The sequence below is a fragment of the Peromyscus eremicus genome, chromosome 19 (genome assembly GCF_949786415.1).
Source record: "Peromyscus eremicus chromosome 19, PerEre_H2_v1, whole genome shotgun sequence".
NCBI classification, from domain to species: domain Eukaryota; kingdom Metazoa; phylum Chordata; class Mammalia; order Rodentia; family Cricetidae; genus Peromyscus; species Peromyscus eremicus.
The window spans coordinates 14,737,367-14,760,299 of NC_081435.1; the positions used below are offsets into that span (position 1 = coordinate 14,737,367).

The 22,933-nt window shown below is 43.8% G+C and overlaps 1 protein-coding gene across 1 annotated transcript in view; it reads left to right on the forward strand.

The window, feature by feature from the left end:
• Positions 1 to 21,431, forward strand: part of Fhod3 (formin homology 2 domain containing 3) — a 428,818-nt gene extending 407,387 nt beyond the window's left edge. The window contains 5 exon segments of the mRNA XM_059246707.1: positions 564 to 637; positions 5,317 to 5,509; positions 11,021 to 11,195; positions 14,530 to 14,691; positions 20,838 to 21,431. Coding sequence (XP_059102690.1) covers positions 564 to 637; positions 5,317 to 5,509; positions 11,021 to 11,195; positions 14,530 to 14,691; positions 20,838 to 20,920 — 687 coding nt within the window. The 3' untranslated portion in view covers positions 20,921 to 21,431.
• The last annotated feature ends 1,502 nt before the right edge of the window (positions 21,432 to 22,933 follow it).

Genomic DNA, 22,933 nt, shown 5'->3' on the forward strand with positions numbered 1-22,933 from the left:
ATTCAGGAATTGCTTTTGTAAGATCTTTGGCTACTTCTCCATAGCTGGTGGAGTCATGTCACCTACAAAGAGCCTACTCCCCTGTGAGGCTGCTCTCCATCTTAGAAAAGTTGTCTCTTGTATCTGGTCTATACTCAGCCCCTGAAGACCCTCTGGTGGTGTGCTCTCCAGCTCTTCTCCAGCACGTATACCTGAGTGAGGGCTGGACCTACCCCAGGGCCTCTCCTCTGCAGCAGCCTTCCTCAGAGTCAACGGATCCAGGAGGACTCTGGAGTCATGCTTTAGCTCCATGGAGCCTGGCACAGGTCTCATGGGTCGAGTATGGCTCTGTGCCTGTCTGTGCCACTTCCTTTTAAATCAGGCCTAGAGTCCTGATCTTTCAACCTTCTATGGAAGGATGGGTCACTCTTTCATGAGCTACCACCTTCTTTTGATCTTCATCATGGCATATGGATGTAGGAGCATCTCCATCACTCTCTTCTTCTTCTTTATTCAACTCCTCCTCCTATCGTTCTTAAAACCATATAGGACTTTCTAAACCTGATGCTTCCATCTCCCCACAGCCCATCCCTTCTTGTATCATTTCCTGCTTTGACGAACATACTTTCTCAGGCCTTGTGTGGTACATACGCATAGTGTTAGTGTGTGTCCATATGTGCATATGTGTTCATGTGGAAGCCAGAGGTCAACATCAGACGTCTTCCCAGAGTCTCTCACTGAACCCAGGGCTCATGAATGAACTTGATGAACTGGCCAGGAAGCCTCAGAGATCCTCCTATGTCTGTTGCCCTGGTGCTGGCAGTACAACCCCACACTACCATGGCCAGCCTTTTGTGTGGGTGCTGGAACTCTGTGCCCACTGAAGGCTACATAGCAAGTACTTTACTGAGTGATCGATCCCCCCAGCCCCTCTTTCTTGGCTTTGATGGCAATTTGTGAGGACAGGTGGGGGAGGAAGATGTAAAGTACTGGGCAGGATGGCAATTTTGAAAAAAAAAACCTATTATTTCTAGATTGATGGCTACCCATTAATCAGGACTTTTGGAATGAAGCTGCTTAACTATCAACCCCCTAACTACACTTCATCCAATGACATCTACATTTCAATTACATTATATTGCTTTTGTGTAAGAGAATTTTATAAGATATTTTATAAAATTTCTTGCTCAAATTACACTATGCTTTTGATAGGGTTATAAAAGGGGAAGCAGAGGATGCAGGCTAGATTGACCATTTATTCTTTTTACTATGCAAGTGAATACCAACTTTAAAAATATGAAAATAAACAATTTCCATTTGGAATGTTGTAAAACTAGAGCAAATTTATGAAGGTCTTATAAAGCTGTTGTGCTTGCTTTTATTAACCATTTTATCAAGATAGATTAAAAACTATTGACAAAGCTATTCCTTACTACGTCTTTGCTCTAATCAATCCTTCCAAGCTGATGATATGGAAGTTGGTTGCTCCTGTCTGATCCAAGTTCATAGATCTTCACTGTTGGCCATACCACTGGGGATAACCAGGATGGATTAGAAATTCATCACAGCTGTGGTTGGTACTGAAAGGTCCATGGTTGTGTACAAGGTAGTGTCCAGGGTAAATACCCAAACTTTAGAACTCTGGGTTCAAATGAAGTCTTGTAGGAGCCTGGGTTCTAGAACTGATTAGAGCAGGAATCCATTGCTAAACTGGGTGTACTAGAACTGAGCCTTATTGCTTTGCTTCACATCCTTAAACACTGCCCAGAAGTATAGCCCAGGTCTACTAGGGTAGTCTTTCACCCACATATTGGGAAGTAGAGAAAAAAGAAGAACCTTAAATTATACCTTGTAATCAATGCCTACATATAAAGCTTCAGATCAGAAAGTTGTATATGATTTCGCAACTGTTGCTCCAGGCAATACTTGGCTTTCAAAACCTCTGACCTTCATAGAAAATCTTGTTTTGGTTGCTGGTACCCACACATCTGCCTTTCATTTCGTCCTGCTGCCCTAACAGCCTGACTCGCTCTGTGGACCGTGTGTGAACTCACTCATTCTTATGGATTCATCAGTTACTGTGAGAGGCACATGAGGGAAAGCAGTGGTGAGGTAGGGAGGGACCCTCGTGAACTACAGCCGGGGGTTGTCATGTGAGGCACAGGGAGACAGGTAAACACCCCAACTGGCATCCCATAACCTGAAGTCTATTCCGCCTGATGGAGCTCATCACCTCAGTAAACAGCACACCTGATTAAAAGGCTGGTAATGGAAAAAAACTGAAGATTCTTGGCTTGGGCCTTCCACTACTACTGAGAGAGCTAGTCTAGCCCTCCACAGCCATGAGACCTGTCTGTAATCTAAAGGCTGCAGTCAGGTAATCTCTTAAAGAGTTTGCTTCCTCTGAGTCATATTCTTTGTCTTTCTGTACAAATGCATAGAGTCTTTCTTCCAAATGCACATCTGAATATTTTCTCAGGTGTGAAGTCTATGTGCCAGTTTGTAACATATAGACTTAAATCATATTTTCAGTTTATATGTTAGGTTTTGATGTCCTTGAGTCCAATGCAGTATGCTGATGGTAGAGAATGAGGTATTCTGAGCTGTACTTCTATAAAAAAGAGGAGTCAGAGCCGGCCGGTGGTGGCACACACCTTTAATCCCAGCACTCGGGAGGCAGAGCCAGGCAGATCTCTGTGAGTTCGAGGCCAGCCTGGTCTACAGAGCGAGATCCAGGACAGGCATCAAAACTACACAGAGAAACAAAACTACACAGAGAAACCTTGTCTCGGAAAAAGAAAAAAAAAAGAGGAGTCAGAAAGGTCATGTAACAAACAAGACAAATTACAGTTTCTATCTGTGGATAATGGGTCCCTGCATTGATTCTGCATATGCATAGATCTTGTATAATGATGTAAGGCAGTATATGCAGGATAATACACCACCTTATCCTCATAACATCTATTTTACATCTGATAAATAATGTCATTGGCAGTAAGAGCCAGGAATCTCAGGCTGGAGTCATACTAGGTCAGTAGTAACAAGAAGGTGCTGTTTACATAGGATGGTCTAGGAAGGCTCACACTAGAAGTGACGCATTGTCAGAGATCTGTGGGATGGAGAACATTTCCATCATCATCATCATCATCATCATCATCATCATCATCATCATCATCCATGTACCTGTATGTGGGCAAAATGTTCTGAGCATAGCAAATGGCTGGTACTGGATGCCTTGTCAGTCCTATGGCTCTTCCCTGTAGAGCAGGATTTCTTTCTTCCTTCCTCTGACATAAGCCCTGTAGACTCCCAGCTCTTTGGCCTCTGTGTCCCTTTACGATTTTCTACATACTACAGAGGGCCTTATTTCATCTTGAATAATGCTAACCAGGAGGCCCCGGTAGCTGGAGTCATGACAATAGGCAGGGAGTGGGGCTGGCTATGTAGTGGTTGTGTGCATATGTATGTGGTCTATGCATTCATCTGTAGGTGAACACTGGTTTCTTACTTTCTGGCTGCTAAGAATGATACTGTTGCCGGGCAGTGGTGGTACACACCTTTAATCCCAGCACTCGGAAGGCAGAGGCAGGCGGATCTTTGTAAGTTTGAGGCCAGCCTGGTCTACAGAGCGAGATCCAGGAAAGGCACAAAGCTACACAGAGAAACCCTGTCTCAAAAAACCAAAAAAAAAAAAAAAAAAAAAAAAAGAATGATACTGCCATGAACATATGTGTAGATGTTTTTGTAGGTACAAAACACATTTTCTTGTCTGAGTGTATGCCCAAGAAGAAAAGTGCTAGGCCATATGGGTAATGTCTGTTTAACTTTCTGAGGAGCTCTGTCACGGGCTGTCCATAGCAGTTGACCCATTTTTTTTTCTTCCCAACACTGCTGAAAGAGAATTGCAATTTCTCCAAGTCCTTGCCAATGCTTGATGGTCTTTTTGAGATAGCCATCTCCATGGAGGTGAAGTAGTGTGTCATTTGTGGTTTTGATCTTCATTTCCCTGTGGACTAATGATTTGAATATATTTTTATGAACTTCTTGGCTATGTGTACATCTTTTTATAAAGTGAGAAATGTCTGTTCAAATCCTTCGTCTGTCTTTCTGTTTCTCAGGCTTGAGTTGTGAGATCTGCTGGGTCTTGGTCTATGCTGGGCAGGACCTCATCCCGTGTGTGATTTGCCGATACTTTTTCTCCCATTCTGAAAGTAGCGCTTTCACTGTTGGTGTCCTTTGGAACACACAAGGCTTTCATTATGGTGAAGTTCAGTTCATGTTTTCTACTGGTTGCTTATGCTTTTAGTATCATTATCTAAAAATATATCTAATCCAAAGTCATGGATTTTTATATTTTGTTTTCTTCTGAGGGCTTTCTTGGTTTGTTTGTTTGTTTTTGTTGTTATTTAGCATTTTTCAGCCCTCTTTCCTTTAAAAAGCAATTTACATGTTTTAATCTGTTATGTTTTACAAAAGGGAAGCAAAGTATCCTTCCTTACACACCAGATCCCATCCATATTCGAACTGTACAGGTTAGAACGATGGGAGCCAATAGGCTTTGTCTACAGGCAAGGGTGTCATTTAAGTAGCACTCTGTTTCTCCAAAAGATTCCTCTCCGTTTTTCACTGTCTAATTTCTTACTTCCAGGAATCTAAAAATTGTGTGCCTTACGAAACAAATAGACACTAATAACTTTGTTTGTGATAGGGTTTCACTGTGTAGACCAGGCTTGCCTCACTCGTACAGTCCCGCTGCCTCTGCAAGCCGAGTTACCATGTTCAGCTTAATAATTTTTAATTTATAAACATAGTAGCTGAAATAAATTTTTATTAAACTTATTTGGCATATCCTACTTAAATTAAGATTGCATATATAATATTACCAGAAAAAATATTTCAAAATTCTTAGGAAAGCTTTGTAAGCATTTATTTAGAACCTTTTTTTAAAAAAAATATATTATCTGCACACATTCACCGTTACTCCAAGAACTACTTAAGGGATTTCAAAACACTTCTCTGTTCCCATTCAGTTCTTACATAACTAGAAATTGTACCTGTTTTCCTTAAGCTACAACATGGTCATTTTTCTGGAAAGCTTGACAGGCCCATTTACAAATGTAAATAAGAAAGGAACCACCTAGACTTGCCATTCAAATGAGAGTGGGAAATGACCTTGACTTTAGTTTTTGTTCGACATCAGCAGTCCAGGAACGAACAGCGCTCTCTCACAGGAAGCTGGACCTAGTCATTTCTTATAGAAGAATTTTGCACAAGTAATTTTGGTTCCTTCAAAGCGAAGTCGTTGCCAACATCACTGGTTTTTGGTTTTGCCTGCAGATTTCACTCCTTTTTGCTCTTTATGGGGCACCCCCCTTACGCAATCCGAGAGGTGAACATCAACAAGTTCTGCAGGATCATCAGCGAATTTGCACTCGAGTACCGCACGACCAGGGAAAGAGTTCTGCAGCAGAAACAGAAGCGGGCCAGCCACAGAGAGAGAAACAAGACACGCGGAAAGATGATCACCGACGTAAGTTCCGTGAACGCGGTTCCTTCGTGTCGTGGCTTTGGAAAGTAAGATAAACCATAAGTAGCTCCCCAGTTTTGGAGGAATGTCTCATTTTCTCCTTCCTGATCGTGGACAAAGTGCTTTCAAACTGCTCTTCTACTATGTCTGTGAAAAGTCTGCCAGGTAACACAGGAGTGCCAGGGCAGCGAAAATTAAGATTGGGTGCTGGAGGGGGAGTGTGTATTGTAGCCATGTTGGTGTTATTGGATACTGATGACAATTGACATTGGATGAAATGGGGGGAGGGGCTCGTATCAGGTGATGCCACCGAGCGTAGAAAGGCAGATGTATTTATCTGACACTAATTCAGGATGTTCATGCTTGTAACAATGTCATGTATCAGTCAGTTTGAGAATGTGAATTGACAAACTGATGTTACGGCTCTAAGACACAATCTTGTGGTCACATGATTAGAGTCACAGAATTTTAGGGTTGGAAGATATCCCAGAGGACATTAAGTCTAGCGGGAGTTTCTCCATAGCACCTGGAATTGTCCTCGACACTTTTCTCTCCTGTTGCTGGCTCTTTATGTCCCACCTCAACCCGGAGCCTGCCTGTGACTAAGGAACACGCAGCACGGCCAGTGAAAGGATTTTGAAGTAGAAAAGGCTAGCTACAGATGTTGTATAGAGGGGACATGTTCCATGAGTGGAGCTGAAAGGATGCAAGAAGTGCTATAGACTGACAAAGGTCCCCGGTGCATGGTCCCTTTCTGACGTACCTCTGTTAAACATGCAAGTCAGATGGGTATATCACCAGTAAGCTACAAATTTTGTTTTAGAAAAAATGAAGCCATTTTCTTGGAATTCTCCTTTTCAGGGAACCCTCCTTTTCTTTCTTCACCACTTATTCATATTTGAATAGGCTTGGAGGGAACAGGAAGTTGGGACTGTTAGGCCATGTTTGGAACCTATTGAAGGTCTCCTCAACGTGATTTTTTTTTTCATTGTTTTAATTAGTGCCCATGAACTTTTCCTACTGGTGCAAGTACTTGGCCTCCCTGGGCTTCCCAAGAAGGGGAATGAAAGGAGGAAAGGGTTAAGTCATTAGGACTGCCATCACTCCAGGGTTTAAGCCATAGCTGGACTCAAGTCAGGCAGATGTCTCTGTAGAAGAAAGAAGTCAATTAAGACCTTATGGAGGCTGCCATCTGTGGCCAGGGGAGTGTTCATGGTGCAGGCAAAACAGGGAATGTGGTTACTGCTAAGAGTAAGCATTCCTGAGGCCTCCAACTTCCTGTGCACTGACTACAAGATGCTTTGTACTTAAAAGGCAATTCTAAGAAGATTCTTAGACGACCAGTCCCCCTATCACTCACCTCTACCCAAACCTTCTTCCTTGGACTTTTGGTGATTCTAAGGAACAGCAGACCACTTTCTCCCTGAAGGAGCCCATTCTGCAGCTCTTCACAGCTCTGACTGTTAGTGCCCTCAGCCAGGTCCTTCTCTCTCCTAAAATCTGGTTCTCTTGGAGCTTTAGTTTTCTTGGGTATTCAGAAAGCAAATTGGACCCATTGGGCAAACTATGACCTACATTTCATTCCAATGTGTTATTTTTAAAAGTCTTAAAAAGGGATCATTTATTTTTGTGGAAATTAGACATATTGTAAGGCAAACAACACAAGTCCAATATGCTTATAGTTAGGAAAACACATTAAAATTTCTTGCCAAATTCCTGAGAATTTTTTTTTAACAGATCCTACTAAGTTTTAAATTTGTCCCTTCTTCGAGAACATTTGGCTCTCAGAGAGGTAGAAGTATCTAGAGTGTGATTCAAAAGTATTTAAATTTCTATTAAAATCTGGACAGTACATTTTCTTCCAAGTTAACTTTCTACCTAGGCCATATTAGTAGAGGTCAAGGTAGTATTTGTGTGGAAAGCCTGCCACCTTCTGGAATATTAGAATATTGTTACTCAGGCCAAACAGTCTCAGATTTGCCCAACTCTGAGATGCTTGGGCTGATGTGAGTACAGTGAGAGGCAAGGTCATCCCCAGGGATGACATAATCGGATTTAAAAAATGACCTACACACAGCCGAAAGCAAAGCCACATAGTGGATGCAGAGTTGTGGAGCCTTGAACATTTTAGAGCATTTGGAGAGAGTCAGCTTTTACAAAATAAATAGGATGGTGAGGTGGCCGCTTACACTGGGAGTTCTGGAGGAGCTCTGGAGACTGCCTGCCTTCCCTGGTCTGTGAGGCTGAACTTCCTCCGCATTCCTGCCTGCTGAGCATGTGATGGGCCCCTGCCCCGCAACCCGTGGGTCCTTCCAGGAATGGCTCAGCGTGGGCCTCATTGGTCATCTTCCTGTCCTAACCTGGTTCTAGACCAGTGGTGACCAACAGAGGGGCACCCTGCAGTTGTCCAGGCAGGGAATCCAGCTGCTAAGAGATAAAAATGAAAGCTCAGTGCACACTGACGTTGTCAACCTGGATCAAGACTTCAGGACGTCTGACGTCAGGCAGTTTATTCCCAACACATTTAAGCACGATATAATTCGGAAGAAAGTTTCCTGGTGTAATATAATCTTCAGTTCACAGGGAAGTGTACTTACATTGAAACATGACTCAGGGTGCATGTCATTTCCTCCAAGAAGATGGGTTCTAGAGGTAGGCTGCCTTTGCTGTTTTAACGGCCATAGGAAGGTTCTGGCCTGGTCTTGGGCATGCGGATAGGGTACAGGTCATTTGGGATACGAGCCACCCTTGGGAGAGCCTCTGGTGAAACAGATCACTGGGCTACTAATCACTTCCAATTCTCAGCTTTCTAGATGGAAGAACAGGGTTTTTTTGTTTTGTTTTTTTGTTTTGTTTTGTTTTATCCTTCCCATTGGAAAGACAGTCCTGCGTGCTTAATATTCCTGGTTTCTCTGGAGTTCTGTGGGTGCAAGGATCTTTATGCTGTGCTCCCAACAACCATCATAAGCCAAATGGTCAAGTCACAGGACTCCATTGCAGAGGGAAGAGGGACCCTAGGGTGAGACTTTTCACCTTTCAACCCTGACTTCCTCTTCTATAGAAAGGGACTGATGGCACTTTGAGGGCTTGAGAAGGTTGGAGATTTAAAACACAGCATCTTACATATCTGCATATGCCTGGTGAAAAAAAAAGCCAGTCATCCTGGCTGAACTGATAATCCACTCAACAAGAAGGATGGTAGAGAGAACTGGTCTTTCTTGCCATTTGTGTGGAGCACCTTGTTATCTTACATTCCAAGCGTATAGTCAGTTCTCAAAACGTCATGCCTGGTTCGTTGGCCTGGCCTCTAGCCTCTGTGGAAAGACTTAAAAAGTATGGGGAATTTAAATGAAGATATTGGCATAATTTTTCATACTCACTTTGTATTTAGAAAAGGAATCTTCAAAGCACATCTACCAATAAAGTAATTGTGAGTGCAGCACCACTTCTGGTGGCTACCTTGAGGACTGGTAAAATTCTACAAAGAGCTTAATTTCATGTGTCTGAGGAGAGTGTAGTAGGGTATGTTGTGCTTGGGAACATTCATGTGGCCTGTGTGGCCTGTGTGTAGAAGGGTACACTGTAGTCTGGGCCCTGCAGGCTAGCCAGGGAAGAGTCCAGAAATTGTGATAAAAGGAAAAGGTTGCTGATGGGCACAGCCAGGTAAATGAAGGCTGGTTCACTTACTGAAGCCTGGAAAGCCAGTAGGTGGTGGTGGGTCCGGCAGACATAGCCTGGATGGGGTAGAAGATAAGGTTTGTAGTGATCAGGGAAGCCAATTTCTGACCTCATAGGTGTCCTCAGGAGGTTGCCCTGAAGCCCTTCCTTCAAGTACTTCCTGCCTCCTCTCAGTGTGATCTTGCAGCACAAAGAACAAGCACCCAGTAAGAACAGGGGAGAGAGCCTGGCACCTTCTGACTGAAGACAGTGTGCCCTGCTGATAGTGATTGCTTTCTGTCTTTGGAATGTGATCTGTCGTTGAGATGATCTTCATCTTTGCCGATTTCTGTGCCTTCTAAGAATCCTTCTGTCTTTTCCATCTTGTCCCGTCCTGTCCTTTCGGGTAGACTGATGACGAGGATGACATTGAGGTATGACAATTCACGAATGGGAAGAAATATCCTATTTGCCCTTCTCCTGCGTGCTGTAGAGCAACCTAACATAGTCAGCATGAAGTGTCAGCACCATTTAGCACTTGAAACTGTGCATGGACATTTTCTGATTGGTTGTCTTGTCATCACTAACCATCTGATCAGTTCTTGTCATGCTGTTTGTGCCGGAGAGTGAGCAGTTAACTGCATTTTCCAGTGTCTCTGAGCCAAAACTAATCAGTACCCTGTCACTAAGAGCAGGTTCCGTGGGTCTTTTCCCTGAGGCTGGAAAACTGGACAAAGACTTTCCCTTCCAGCCCCTTTCTGTGATTTTTACAACCCATGCATGAGAACCGGGTTCTAGCTCAGCTGTGTATGTGCTGAGCACAGTGGTACATGTCTGTAACCCCAGCACTTGAGAGGCTGAGGCAGGAGAATTGTGGGTTTCAGAGCAGACTAAGTAACATAATAAGAACTTTTATCAAACAAAACAACATGAAGATCAAAACATAGTAGAACGAGGCCGGGCATGGAGCTCAGTGGTCCAGCACTTGCTGTGCATGTACAAGGCTCTGGGTTTGATCCATAGCATCAAAAACAAACACAAACCAGAGTAAATATATAGAGCATCCTAGAGTCAGGAAGAAATGGGGGCAGTGATGGTTGATCCTAGGGACTGAGGAAGGAGAAGCATAGACAGTGTAAGTCACAGATTTGTCCCAGGTCTGTCACAGTGGCAGAGAAGCAAAAACTTGGAGCCAATTTTGGTCCATGTTCATCATCTTGCTCTTCGTTCAGATGGAAGCATTGTGTGCATATAGAACTCGATAGAGAGTTCTAGAACGCCTCTTGAAAATGTATATGCCACGCATTTTTGAGAAAATCAGCCTGTGTTTTTAATGTGTGTGACAGCAAGCATCTACATTTTTTACCAAACTGATAGTAGTATTGCTGAATTCCGTTTCAGCTTGAATTTATCCTGCATGTTCTGTTCTGTGACCTGACACTCAACCATTGGCAAAGCCACTTATTCTTAGAGAGTTTCAGCTTCTTTTTCCCTAAAAGTGAGATGAGGTTGGATCTACAAGAATCCTCAGCATTTGCTTAGAAAACGAAGCTCAGGACATTTGATGGGCAAGTCAAATGTCAGGTCTTATCAGTGTTTTGTTTGATGTTTAGCTCTTTCCAGGATGGATGGGTGAAGTTCATTCTGGGGTCAGTTGCTTCTCTTTCTGGTGTTAGACCTTCCTGTAGAGAGATATTTGCCATGTGTTGGCATCGTCTGTGACTGACAGAACTCCAGAATCTACTGAGTACACACAAACAAAGAGGAACCAGAGGAGAGAATGTTTCCCTCAGAACAAAGCTAGACGGCCTCTTTGGCCAGTGTCCCTCACAACCTAACATCCCTTTGGTTTTCCAGTCTGGCAAATTCTCTGGCAGTTCTCCAGCAACACCGAGCCAGCCACAGGGTCTGAGCTATGCTGAGGATGCAGCTGAACATGAGAACATGAAGGCTGTGTTGAAAACGTCATCTCCTGCTGTGGAGGATGTCACCCCTGTGCTCGGTGTCCGCACTCGCAGCCGGGCAAGCCGGGGTGAGTTCCGGTGGGTGGGGCTTGTCTTCTCAGGTAGGCCACCCCATAAAGGTGGTCTCCATTGCAGTGTGTAGGTTACTGTGTCCAGAGAGTGTATGTGAAGAGCCATCAAGTCCCCAGTACTCTCAGTGCTGACTTAGCCATGCATCCTCCTACAGAAGGCTGTACTTGCTGGATGTAAAGATGGTCCAATGGAAGCCATCTTAGGAGGGGGACTCTAGCATTGAGGCTTTTCAAATATATTTACTATTTGTGTGTGTGTGCGTGTGTGTGTGCACGTGCGTGTGTGTGCATTTATGAGTGTATGATGAGAGGGCACATTACTGTGTGCATGTGGAGTGGGATTTATCTTCCCACCTATCTGTGGGCTCTAAGACTGAACTCAGCTCGCCATGCTTCTCTGGGGAGCTCTTTTACACTTGGAACCATTTCAGTGGTCTACACTGCCCAACTTTTAAAAGCAACTAGACCTCTATTCCAGACCAGACGGGACCAAGATAAAAATCCCTGCCACGTTTGCACCATGTGGGTTCCTTTCCATTCCCTGCCGAAGGACCTTAGCAAGCATCTTCACTGCTGTTCTGTTGCTGTGAAGAGACACAGAGACCAAAGCGACTCTAAGAAGAGGAAGTGTTTAGTTGGGGGCTTGCTTCCGGTTTTCAGAGGGTTAGCCTGGGATCATCGTGCTGAGAAGCAGTCAGGCATGCTCCTGGAGCAGCAGCTGAGAGCTTTACACCCTGATCCAAAGGTGGCCGGCAGAGGAGGGACAAGGAGAGGGAGAGAGGCTGGGCCTATGGTGGGCCTTTGAAACCTCAAAAAAAAAAAAGCCAGGGACACATGTCCTCCAACAAGGTGTGGCCACACCTCCTCCAATGAGGCCACGTCTTCTAATCCTAAACAGTTCACCAACTGGAGACAAAGATGCGAATCTATGAGCTTATGAGGGCCAATCTTATTTAAACCACCACAGGAAGGGAGGTTGTTGAGTTTCTCTATATACTGCTCATCTAAAGAGAGACTTCTAAGTGTTATGTACCAGAGAGTCACAAGTCACCGGTCCCAGTGTTAAGACAAAAAAATAAAAAAAATAAAGTGAGTTTAAAAAGCCATTTAAAAGGCATTACAGAACCGTAAAAAGAAATGGCACTAGATGTACAAGAATTCTGCGGGAGCTGAGACTAACTCTCTGGGACTAGTTAGATTGGCTGGCCAGCAAGCTTCAGGAATCTGCTCATTTCTGCCCCACACCAGGGCTACAGTTACAGATACAAGCTGCTCGGACCTGCTTTCACATGGTGCTGGGGATCCAAACTCAGGTCCCATGCTTGTGCAATAGACACTTGACCGACAGAGCTATCTCCAAAGCCCCCGGGACTGACTTCTTAATTAAAACTGTTATCTGGTCCAAGTAGATCAAGACATTCCTGTCTGTTAACAGAGGAAAGGGAGAAGATTCTGTAGGAAAATCAACCTACTGCCAGTCTCTGCATTCTCCTTATATTTTTAAATTTCATTTTGTGTGCTTATGGAATGTGTCACAGCGAACATGTGGAAGTCAGAGGACAACTTGTCAGAGTTCCTCTCTCTTTCTACTATGTGGATTTGAGGAAAGGAACACAGATCATCCACTTGGCAGCACGTGCCCTTCCTTACCTGCTGAGCCATCTCACTGGCCCTCTGCATTCTTTTATACACAAACATTATAAGCTAAGAAAGAACATGAAAACATGACTGATGATCAGCAGAGAAAGCAGACATTAGTGGCATAATCCTGAGTCACCATCCTACTGAAATGTGTACCCAAGGACTTGAAATGACCATTGCAAGCGCTGTTTTAAAAAACAAAATGAAAACATACACAAGTAGGTTAAATAAATGTGGATGATTTTACACATAACTAGAATTTATAAGGGTCAAATGGACTTCATGAAGCCACAGAATAAAATGCCAGGTTTAATGGCAGATTTTTGTCTGAAGGATAAAATTCTTGAATTCAAAGACAATTGATTTGAAAATATGCAAAGGGGAGGACATTGAGAAAAACAGAACAAGGGGTAAGAGATGCAAGTGCTTAGTGAAAGAATGATTCACCCACATGTCTAAAACACAAGCAGAGTGTATATGCCCCACATGTGCCCCAAAATATCATAGACTACTAAACAGTGATCCACTGTTCCCAGGTAGTTCCACCAAATTCTAGATCATTAATAGCTAGGTGCTTACAAGCCTCAAAATTTTAAATATAACAGTATAAAAGAAGTAAATAACATATTTATCAACACATTAATGTTCATTTTAAAAACATTTCAAAAAGCATTTACCCTCCCTCAGAATTGGGCAAGCGGCATTTCTTTGGTTTTAGCTTAGACTTAGTCAGGCTGGCTACCAGTGGCTATGAATTTGAGGACTCTAACCTGTAGGCTTGTGAAACTGTACGTCTATTACAAAATGAAGCTTGAGGTATAGAGATGATGAGTTTGGGATACCCCTGTATCTTTCCTTTTGAAGAAGCTCCTCATCATCCAGAGTTTTCACAAGGACGTTAATCTGCCACAAAGGCCATGGTCCTACATGTTAAATTACCATTGGTTCCTAACTGATGTTGTTTGGAAACCCATGCTTTCTTCTTGTGTATTGGCCATACATAGCTACCTATAGGGAGATTTGGACTGTATTAACAAGTAGTTTTTTACAAAACATACTTTCTTGTCAAGGAGCAGACAGGTATTTCAGAGACAAACTGTGGCAAGCTCCCTGTATCTGATTGAAGAGGGCAATCCTCCTTCGGTTTTTTAGAGGTAATCCCAACATAAAGTGTATCACAAACCTGCCTGGTTTCTGTTTACCATGAGGGGAGTTCCGTGAGTGACATTGACGAGGTACATTCAGCTATTGATGGAGAGCTGATTCAATAATCCCTCGGTGGCTCTCTGTGCATTATGGGGTATGTCTTGCTGGGTGTCAGTGATGTGCTATGCTGGGTCTGGCTTAGGTCATTTGCCCTCAGGTAATCAATCATAGGACCTGCAGGTAGCAATGGCAGACACAGGAGAGAGGGAGAGAGTTAGATAACAACAAGAGACAGGAACACAGCTACATTGTAGGGGAATACCAAATAAATGTCCCAGTTCAGGTTTCCACAGCACTGGCAGGATGGCAGGCACAGGCAGGGAAAGGCCAGCATCCCATGCATCACTAACTCTGAAGCTGTGGCTGGTCTTTTCTGGAATCCACCTCTGATGGCTGTCAGCTACTAGACAAACAGTAGCTTTCTGCTTCTTTTGTTTCTCTTCTGTCTGAGCACACGGCATTCTCTGCTTGTCTCATCTTTCAGGATCCACTGGTTCGTGGAATATGGGAACTGATGAGTCACCCAGTGTCCCCGATGATGCCGCTGATGAGATCATGGACCGCATTGTCAAATCGGCCACCCAAGTGCCCAGTCAGCGAGTGGTGCCACGGGAGAGAAAGCGTTCCAGGGCCAACCGCAAATCTTGTGAGTGCATGTTAATAAGACCTGGAAAGTCAGAAACTCCGAAGGAAGCTCCCATTGGTGTCCAGTGGCGACTGAGAGTGCCCATCTGCATTCTTTAGCAATAGGAAGTTCCTATCAGTGTCTGCTTTAACGAGGGAGGTGGGGCAGCTGTACTTGTCAAATGTACTTGCTGTACATGCTCTAGCCTCTACCAATGAATACCTGTCTCTAGCAAGGTCTCAGAGGTCGCTGAAAGTCTCAAACATGTGGAGGTAAGACTTACTACCTAGTACTGACCCAAATGCTTTGCTAGAGGCTACATTTCTGCTCTTCTTCCAGCACCAGAGGCTTCTTGTGAGGTAAAGCCTGGCTCCTCCCAGGGTTTACCATAGTCTCGGGCAGATTAACAATACAAAGCAGGGGTAGCAAGTGATTTGGTGAACAAGCAGAATGCTTACCATTTCATGTTCTCTGGGGTTGACCAGGATTTCCCTTTTCCTTTCAAACAGCCTTCAACTAAATCCCAGTCTTTTTAGTCTGAAGCTGCTGCTGTTCTTGACCCTTCCATCTCTACTGCACTGATTCTCATGGGCACCCCTCTCTGTGGAGAAATGTGATCCCTGCGGATCGCTGGCATCTGCCAGCATTAGCTGTGGCCCACAGTGTATTAGGCACGATGCCCAGGCTTCAGCCTGCTGCTGGGTCATTCAGGGGACAGCTTGAGAGTCCACTGGCTTTGACTATGAGAATAAGGGATGGTGAAGAGGAAAAGGAGTCCCCAGATAAAAGCAGAGTCATGTCACTCTGGCAGAGAACTTAGTAGGAATACAAGTACAGGATACCCCCAGTTTATCCAGCCCATGAGATTTACACAGGGGTGACTCAGGTATGAGATGCAATGTTTTAGCCTTCTAGTTCTGTTTCTCTCACTACTGTGCTTTTTCCAGGGTAAAGAATGCAAAAACAAATTTCTTCAGTCCATCATACCTTGCTTTTTTCCATATGCTCTACTTTAGTGTCTGTTGGGAATCCTTTTCCAAAAAGGGAAAAAACAAAAACAAAAACACTGAGGTCAGGGTGAATGATGCAATTTTGCTGAAAATGGATGGGCTAAGAGTTGATTTATGAGAAGCTCCTAGGTGAAGATGCTGCTGCTGGCCCTTGGTACTCAGGTTGAGTATCAAGGCTCAGGAGCTGTGGTTCTCAACCTTGGATGTATGTTAGAGTGTTCTACCAAGATCTAAAATTCTAGGTGCCTTTGCTCATCCAGACCAATGACTGCAGAATCTCAGGGCTTCTTAGTTACTGCCCCCTAGAGGAGTAGTTACACTGGGGGTTAGCGCTAGCTGGCCTGGAACTCACTATGTAGATCAAGCTATCTTTGAATTCACAGATATCCTTTGGCCTCTGCTTCCCAAGTGCTGAGCTAAAACATGCACCATGATTCCTGGCTTCCCTCCAGGTTTTACTTGTCTATCATTTTTATATCTTCAAGAATGCAGTTGGTTTGTGGCTTTCAGCCCCCAAGGAAGGCCTTTACATTTAGTTTTGTTGTTAGTTTGTTCTTTCTTTTGTGACTTCTTGGCTAATCTCTTGGTGCACATGTCTGAGAATTTGGTCAGAGACATGTTCCTCAGGGTTAGGCTTAGACAATATGGTCATCTCAGCAGAACTTTGTTACAGATGGGGATTCACGGGTCCCATCTCAGGGCAACTAACTCGGGACCCTCACTTAACAACACCAGCAGGGACTCACATTCATAGTGAGAGAAGCAGCATTAGGTGGGGGTAGGTAGGTGGTATGACCAGGAGTGGCATTGTGAGCCTCAGGTGACAAACTGCTCTCCAAAGGGGTGATGTTGATCCACACTGGCTGAACATGATAGTCCAAATCCCAGTGCTGCAGGCCTGTGTCACACTATGTGAAGGCCATGCAATAGTACTTCTTTGTGGTATTTATATTTCCTGGTACTAAGAAGGATGGGCCTCTTAGAAAGCTCTCTTCCTTTTGTATTTAACTTTTCTGTGTTATTTTTTTTTTTTACCATTTTTAAGATTGCTATATTTAAAAATAGTAACAAGAAATATTTTTAAGTGAAACTTCTGAAGGCCTTTTTTAAGTCTTTAGGAAGTTATCTTCAGTAGTTGCCATTGGTTACCCTCCCGTCAGTCACTCTGATAAACTAGAGGCCAAATGGAAGAAGTCTTGCATGTGATAACTTCTGCTCTTACTGGAATGGGCAGCCTCAGTGTAAGAACGGCTATAGGGAGCTTGGGAATGTGCTCAGAGTAGAGCTCTTGCCTAGCATGTGCAGAGACCCGAGCTAACCTTACCCCTTGTACCACAAAATAATATACAAATGAGCAGACAGAAAGACAAATATCTTGGCTAGAAGACAAAATGGTGAGCTTAGAGAGAGATGGAGACAGGCTGCCAGACCTGGGAGTACCCTGGCAGAGAGAGGCTACGTTGAGCCAGGGACTTTAAACAGGGAGAGTGTATGAGCTATTGGCTTAGCTTTCCATTCCTTGAAGATGGAAGATATTCTACAAGTTGCTTGTCTGCATTGGACCCAATCAATGGTCCAGATTTTTCTACCCATAATGTCACTGAGAACAATAACAGTAACAATGAATCTTCCTCTTCAATCTGTCCAGAGAATGCCTATTTTGGTGGTTGTCATAATTTGCTGTGGTATAGTTACTATTTCAGTGTTATGCAAAGCAGCCATATACTCTTTTTTCTTTAATCTGGACAAACATAGTTTTCCTGTGACACAGTTACTATAAGATATGCAGTGCCCTGTGCATGTCAATGTCTATCTCTACTGGGTGGCACTGTCAACAGAAATTGAAGGTGGAGGATGCTAGATTTTGATTCCCATTTTAAAGAGATGATAAAGCCAAGCTTTCCAAGAGTAAGAACAAACAACACAAAACAAGAAACAACTTGGAAAAAAAAAATCTATGTTAAGTTCAGTGATTTAGATAAACCTCAGTATGAAACAGTGGTGTATTTAATTAATAATGGTGATAAGGTGAATAGGCATGAATGATCAAGCTGTCTGGGGTACATAGTTCACTTGACTATACACAGAGTCCATCCACTACAAGAAATGAAACAGAATCCTAAAATCTAGAAATCTGTGACCTATGATCTATAAAGGTCACTTGAGGGTCCCCAGAGGCAATGATGGATTCCACACATGATGCTTATACAAGGCTGCTGTCCATGCCCTACCTGCTAGTGTCAGACTCTGCAGTCAGTTCAGACATGCCAAGTGCATTTTAATATACCCACAGGCTCCCACAGTGAATTCTGTTGCTTTCTTGCTATTGCTAGTTAACATCTCATCAAGAGACGCCTACTCCAGCTCTCCCACAAATTCCAGGCAGGGCTCAACAGCTGGCTTGGCAATTCTGACCCATGAACAGGGTTGTTAGGACTTGGGTTTTTCTATATTTTGATTTCTCACTTTTTCATATTGGATTGCATACATTGTCCCAGGGATGATTGTGAACACAGGCTTCCTGGATATTGACCTTGTTTAGACTATATAGAAGCTCAATGGTGTTGGAGGGATTCTTCCCAGATTGATGCAGGATAGGCTGTAGTAGCTAGGGAGAATCACCCCACACCCCCACACTCCTGTTCTTCCTTCTCTTGGACCCATCTGTGAAAAGGGACTGCCGTGCTGATCGCATGCCTGTTACTGTGTACTCTACCTATTAAAGAACATAGCCACAAACCAGGGACTCATAGTCAGCCTTGTCTTGTCTGAAAGGAGCTCAGTTCTTTCCAGGATTGAGAGAGGCTTACCCTTGCGCTGTGGAGTTCCCCTCCCAGAAAGGATCTGGCTCCTCTCTGTGATGGGATCATGAAGTTTTGGGACAGAGCCACGATGTAAAGATGCTGTCACTTTGGCAGGACCTACAACTAGTTGACAACCTCAGGTTTATCATGGTTGCACAGTGGGAAGATTCTGAGGACTGCTGGGATAGGATTACTGGTCTCTGATTATCTTCCTAATTCCTATTCCTTCATACTGTGAGTACATCCTTACTGCTTCTTCCAGGGTGTGAGATATATTTTGCAGTTGCCTAATGTAATTAAAGTCTTACTACTTTTACAGAATATTGAGGATTATCACTATGCTAGCTGATAAGTGAAATACTCTAGAGATAATTTTTACTGTATCATAAAAACTCTTCAATCTATTTTAAAAGAAAAGTAGACTTGTCTCACAACACGTTAGACACAGCACTGAACCATAACCAGCATACAACACAGTTCATTTATCTTTCCTTTCCTGAGATGACTCTCATTAAGCAAAAAAACCCAAAAACAAAAACAAAAACAAAAAACAAACTATTTTTCATTATTCTAAGGCAGCTATATGTTCTTGTATAGAGCAAATAACGCTAAGCCCGAGGCTTTAAATTACTACTCTTGGGGTAAAAAACTCCAGATGTTACAAGAAAGGACTAGAATTTCTTGGTCAAACTTTTAGAGATCACAGGCTAACTCCTCTCCTAAATGTGCCCAGGTGAACAGTCCCTGCTTCTCAGAGGGCAAAGCTGGACCAGAAGCTAAGATTGTGATCATGGAAAGAAATGTGGGTTCAGCTGGAAGCCTTGGCCAGAGAGGTGGTTACAGGCAGACCCCAAAACATTCCACTTCAGAATAGCTCTGTTCGTTTCACCATAATAAATCACCCTCCCGGGGCTGAAGAGATGGCTCAGTGGTTAAGAGCACTGACTGCTCTTCCAGAGGACCCAGGTTCAATTCTCAGCACCCACATGGCAGCTCACAACTGTCTGTAACTCCAGTTCCAGGGGACCCACCACCAATGGCAAAACACCAATGCACATAATATAGATAGATAGGTAGATAGATAGGTGGATAGATAGATAGATAGATAAATCGCCCTCCCAAGTGGGAAGCTGGCCTGGAACTTTCAGATCCTTTTCTATACACTAAATGAGCTTTTGTCCAGAGGAGGGGGAAGGCATAGATTGAGGGGTACTGTCAACAGACCCGTGGAATGAGGCCCTGTCTTTCTGGAGAAAGTATGGTGGGACTTGAGTGGGTCTGGAATAAGGAATGGAAAGATTCAGGAGGTCAGCCTTCTATTTTCTACACTGATTACTAGACTGTTCTGATCAACTGAGGAAATGGTTAATTTGGGATTAGGGTAGGAGATAGATCTACACGTTTTAAAAATAGAATAAATACGCCCCCCCCCCTTTTTATGATCTTCAAACAGCTAGAGTGGACCGAATATAGTTTGTAACTTTCGGGAAGTGTAATGAACCTTTTAAACGACAGCATTTCTTGAGCAGAGGCAGTTGCTACTTCATTCACCCTTACACAGTCTTTATTTTCACATCAAAATTGACCAGTGGCAAACAGCAGGAAACGTGTGTTGCCAAGCTAAACATGAGCCTATTCCGTGTGAAATAGGAGCAACCTCCAGTGACCATCAATGCCCCCGTTACGAGGTGTGGACATCACTTCTTAAAGCTTGTATGAGATATAAAAATCATCTACCAAATTCTCTCAGAAATTGGATCGTTTTTCCCTTGGCATCTATTTAGGAAAGGTCAACAATGATTTCAATCACTGTCCCTAAAGGTCCTTTGTCAAGTTGAGACTGAGGCCCACATCACTCACAGAGACTCTGCCTGACCATTGTCCCTTGCCCTGGGCTCTGCCTAACACGTGGCTGCACAAGGCCCAAGGTGTTGGTTACATCCCCAGCTTGTATTTCGTGCCATAGGTTTGCAGCTGGGAGCTTGCTGACCCCTCTCTATGTACTGCTTATCTTCCCTCCCTTGTATTATTAGAACCAGGTTTCCCATGTTATGACTCTTGCAGCTCTGTTACATTCCATTCTAGGAAGACATTGACCTTTCCACATATCATGTACACTTTCCACAGTCTGCACCCATTTTTCAGTAAGTCTATGAGGATATCCCTCTCCTCCTTGCAACCCTATTATCCCATGGTCTCTCCCAGGGTACTTCATTCAGCAAGAGCAGAGTAGCGCTGGGCTCCCCTGGATTCTTAGGTAGACGGGTATTGAGACACTGAGTACCATTTGCCTCTTGCTAATACCTCCTTCTCTTCTTGTCTCTTTGTTTGTGACCTGTGTGGACCACTGCAGTACGAAGGACCTTGAAGAGTGGCCTGACTCCAGAAGAAGCCAGAGCTCTGGGCCTGGTTGGCACGTCTGAACTGCAGCTGTGACTTTTGTAGGCCCTCAGAAGTGTGCCGAGCAGAGAACCCACTCTGGCCAGATCCACCCCTTTCAGCAGGGGTGGGAGGAGCCTTGAACATCTGAAGGTTCAGAACTGAGAGCTCATTGTGGATATAACACTTCTTGTGTCACCGCTGTGCATTGACCCGGATCTCCAGGAATCTCCTGCATGTCCTTTCTTTATCAGCTCAGCTGTGTTTCTCTTGTTTCCTTGATGCCTGGTTTATTAGTTCCAAGTGTGACACCTTTTCTAGGAAGCAGCAGTCCTTGTAAGGGACAAATCACTTCTGTCAGAGTTGTTATGATACCGTGAGGCAATGTGATTAGACTCAGAAGCTGGGTCTCCTCCACAACAAAACGTCCAGATATAAATGCCAATGTTGTACACAAAAGCAAGCACAGATTGTTTACCAGTTGTGGATTTTAGATGTACCAAATGTTTATATAAACTCATAAATGTACACCATGTTTCAACTACTAAATAAACAGAGTTTAATGTCATCACAAGAAACTTTTATTCTCATAGATGGAGGATCTTAAATAGCAATGCAGGTTCACATCCTTCCTAGTCAGCAAGGACTCTTGCTTGGCATGCTCTTCAGGTCCTTTGGGTTGTACTTTGTTGACTGAGTAGCCCCAACAACATGCTCTTTGACATTCTGGTTTAATTAGGCATCTCTCCTTGCTGCAGGGAATGTTAGCTGTTGTTAGTCTTGTTATGCTTTACCTTACCCACGAGGTTTGCTGTGTGTGATCCTGAAACAGAGGCGAGAGCAGCTTATGACACAGCTGAACTATTCTGGAACCAACACTTTTTCCTTTTATACAAAAAATCATTTTCTCAGAAAATTTACTCATCACCCAGATGAAGTAGACTTCAAAGTGCTGTCTACAGAGAAAGTTATGGTTTTTATATTCACTTGTCTTAAGCACAAGTGGCCAAGCCCTACAGTGTTCAAGACAGCATTAATTCATGGATCTTAGTTGTTTCAGAGTGACACTGGGGCTGGCAGGTGCCGAGGAAGTGACTCAGATTTCCTCAGAAGCTCCTGGGCTGGCCAGATCTCCCCATGAAAAACCTATCTCCCAAACCAGGAAAAGGTAAACCATTACAGTAGCTACTTTCAGCGGCTGGATGAATGTTCCAGCTTTCAAAACCTTTGTGCCTCTGTATCTGAGATGGTGATTTATAGGTAACATACAGCAGATGTTATCTATAAGAAGATGACGTACTCATACCTACCCCTTTGACTGTGCGCTCCCTAACCTGTGGGGGAGATCACTGTCAAGCAGGCATTTGGGAGAGGCTACCTGAAGGATGTGAGTACTGCATGAGAGCCTGGGAATGTCGGTGGGGTTTGTAGATTACAGACTAGGGAATTGATTTAATCACCCCTTGAGAAGGATGCATAGGGCATTACAGTCATTTCCCTTTTGTATGTGAATTATTGCTCATGTGGTTTGCTGGCTTTGAGATCACTGGCTTATTGCCCCAGCACTGAACTCAGGCATGGGTGCTCTCTCACAGAGGACAGAGATGTATAAACACAGGAAGCTGCATTGTTGAATGGATACTTCTGTGCCCTTTGGGAGGCCCCTATTCTGCTGAAAGCTGTTGCTTTAGCATAGGTCACATTCAGAATGACTGGGAGAATATAATGTTAAATTTAGGGATCAAAAGCTCCGAGAAGCAAGTGAGGTTAACTAGTTTCTCCCTTTGCAGCTAGGCAAGGAGAGTCTTTAGAGCTTCATTTTGAATATACTCATTGCAGTATGGGATAATGTAGCAGGACAGAGACGCCCACCAAAGTCTGTGAATGGGACTCACCTAGTGTACTGAAAGCTAATGGTGTCTTTATCTCCCTCCCTTACTCTCTTCAAGATGTTGGTAGTTTAGAGTGTGGCCTGGACTTGTGTAAGTTGAATTGCTAAACAGTCTTATTAATAAAAAACCTGGAACTAGATAAAGGGGTTAAAACCGAGAGATCAGAGGAATAGGACAA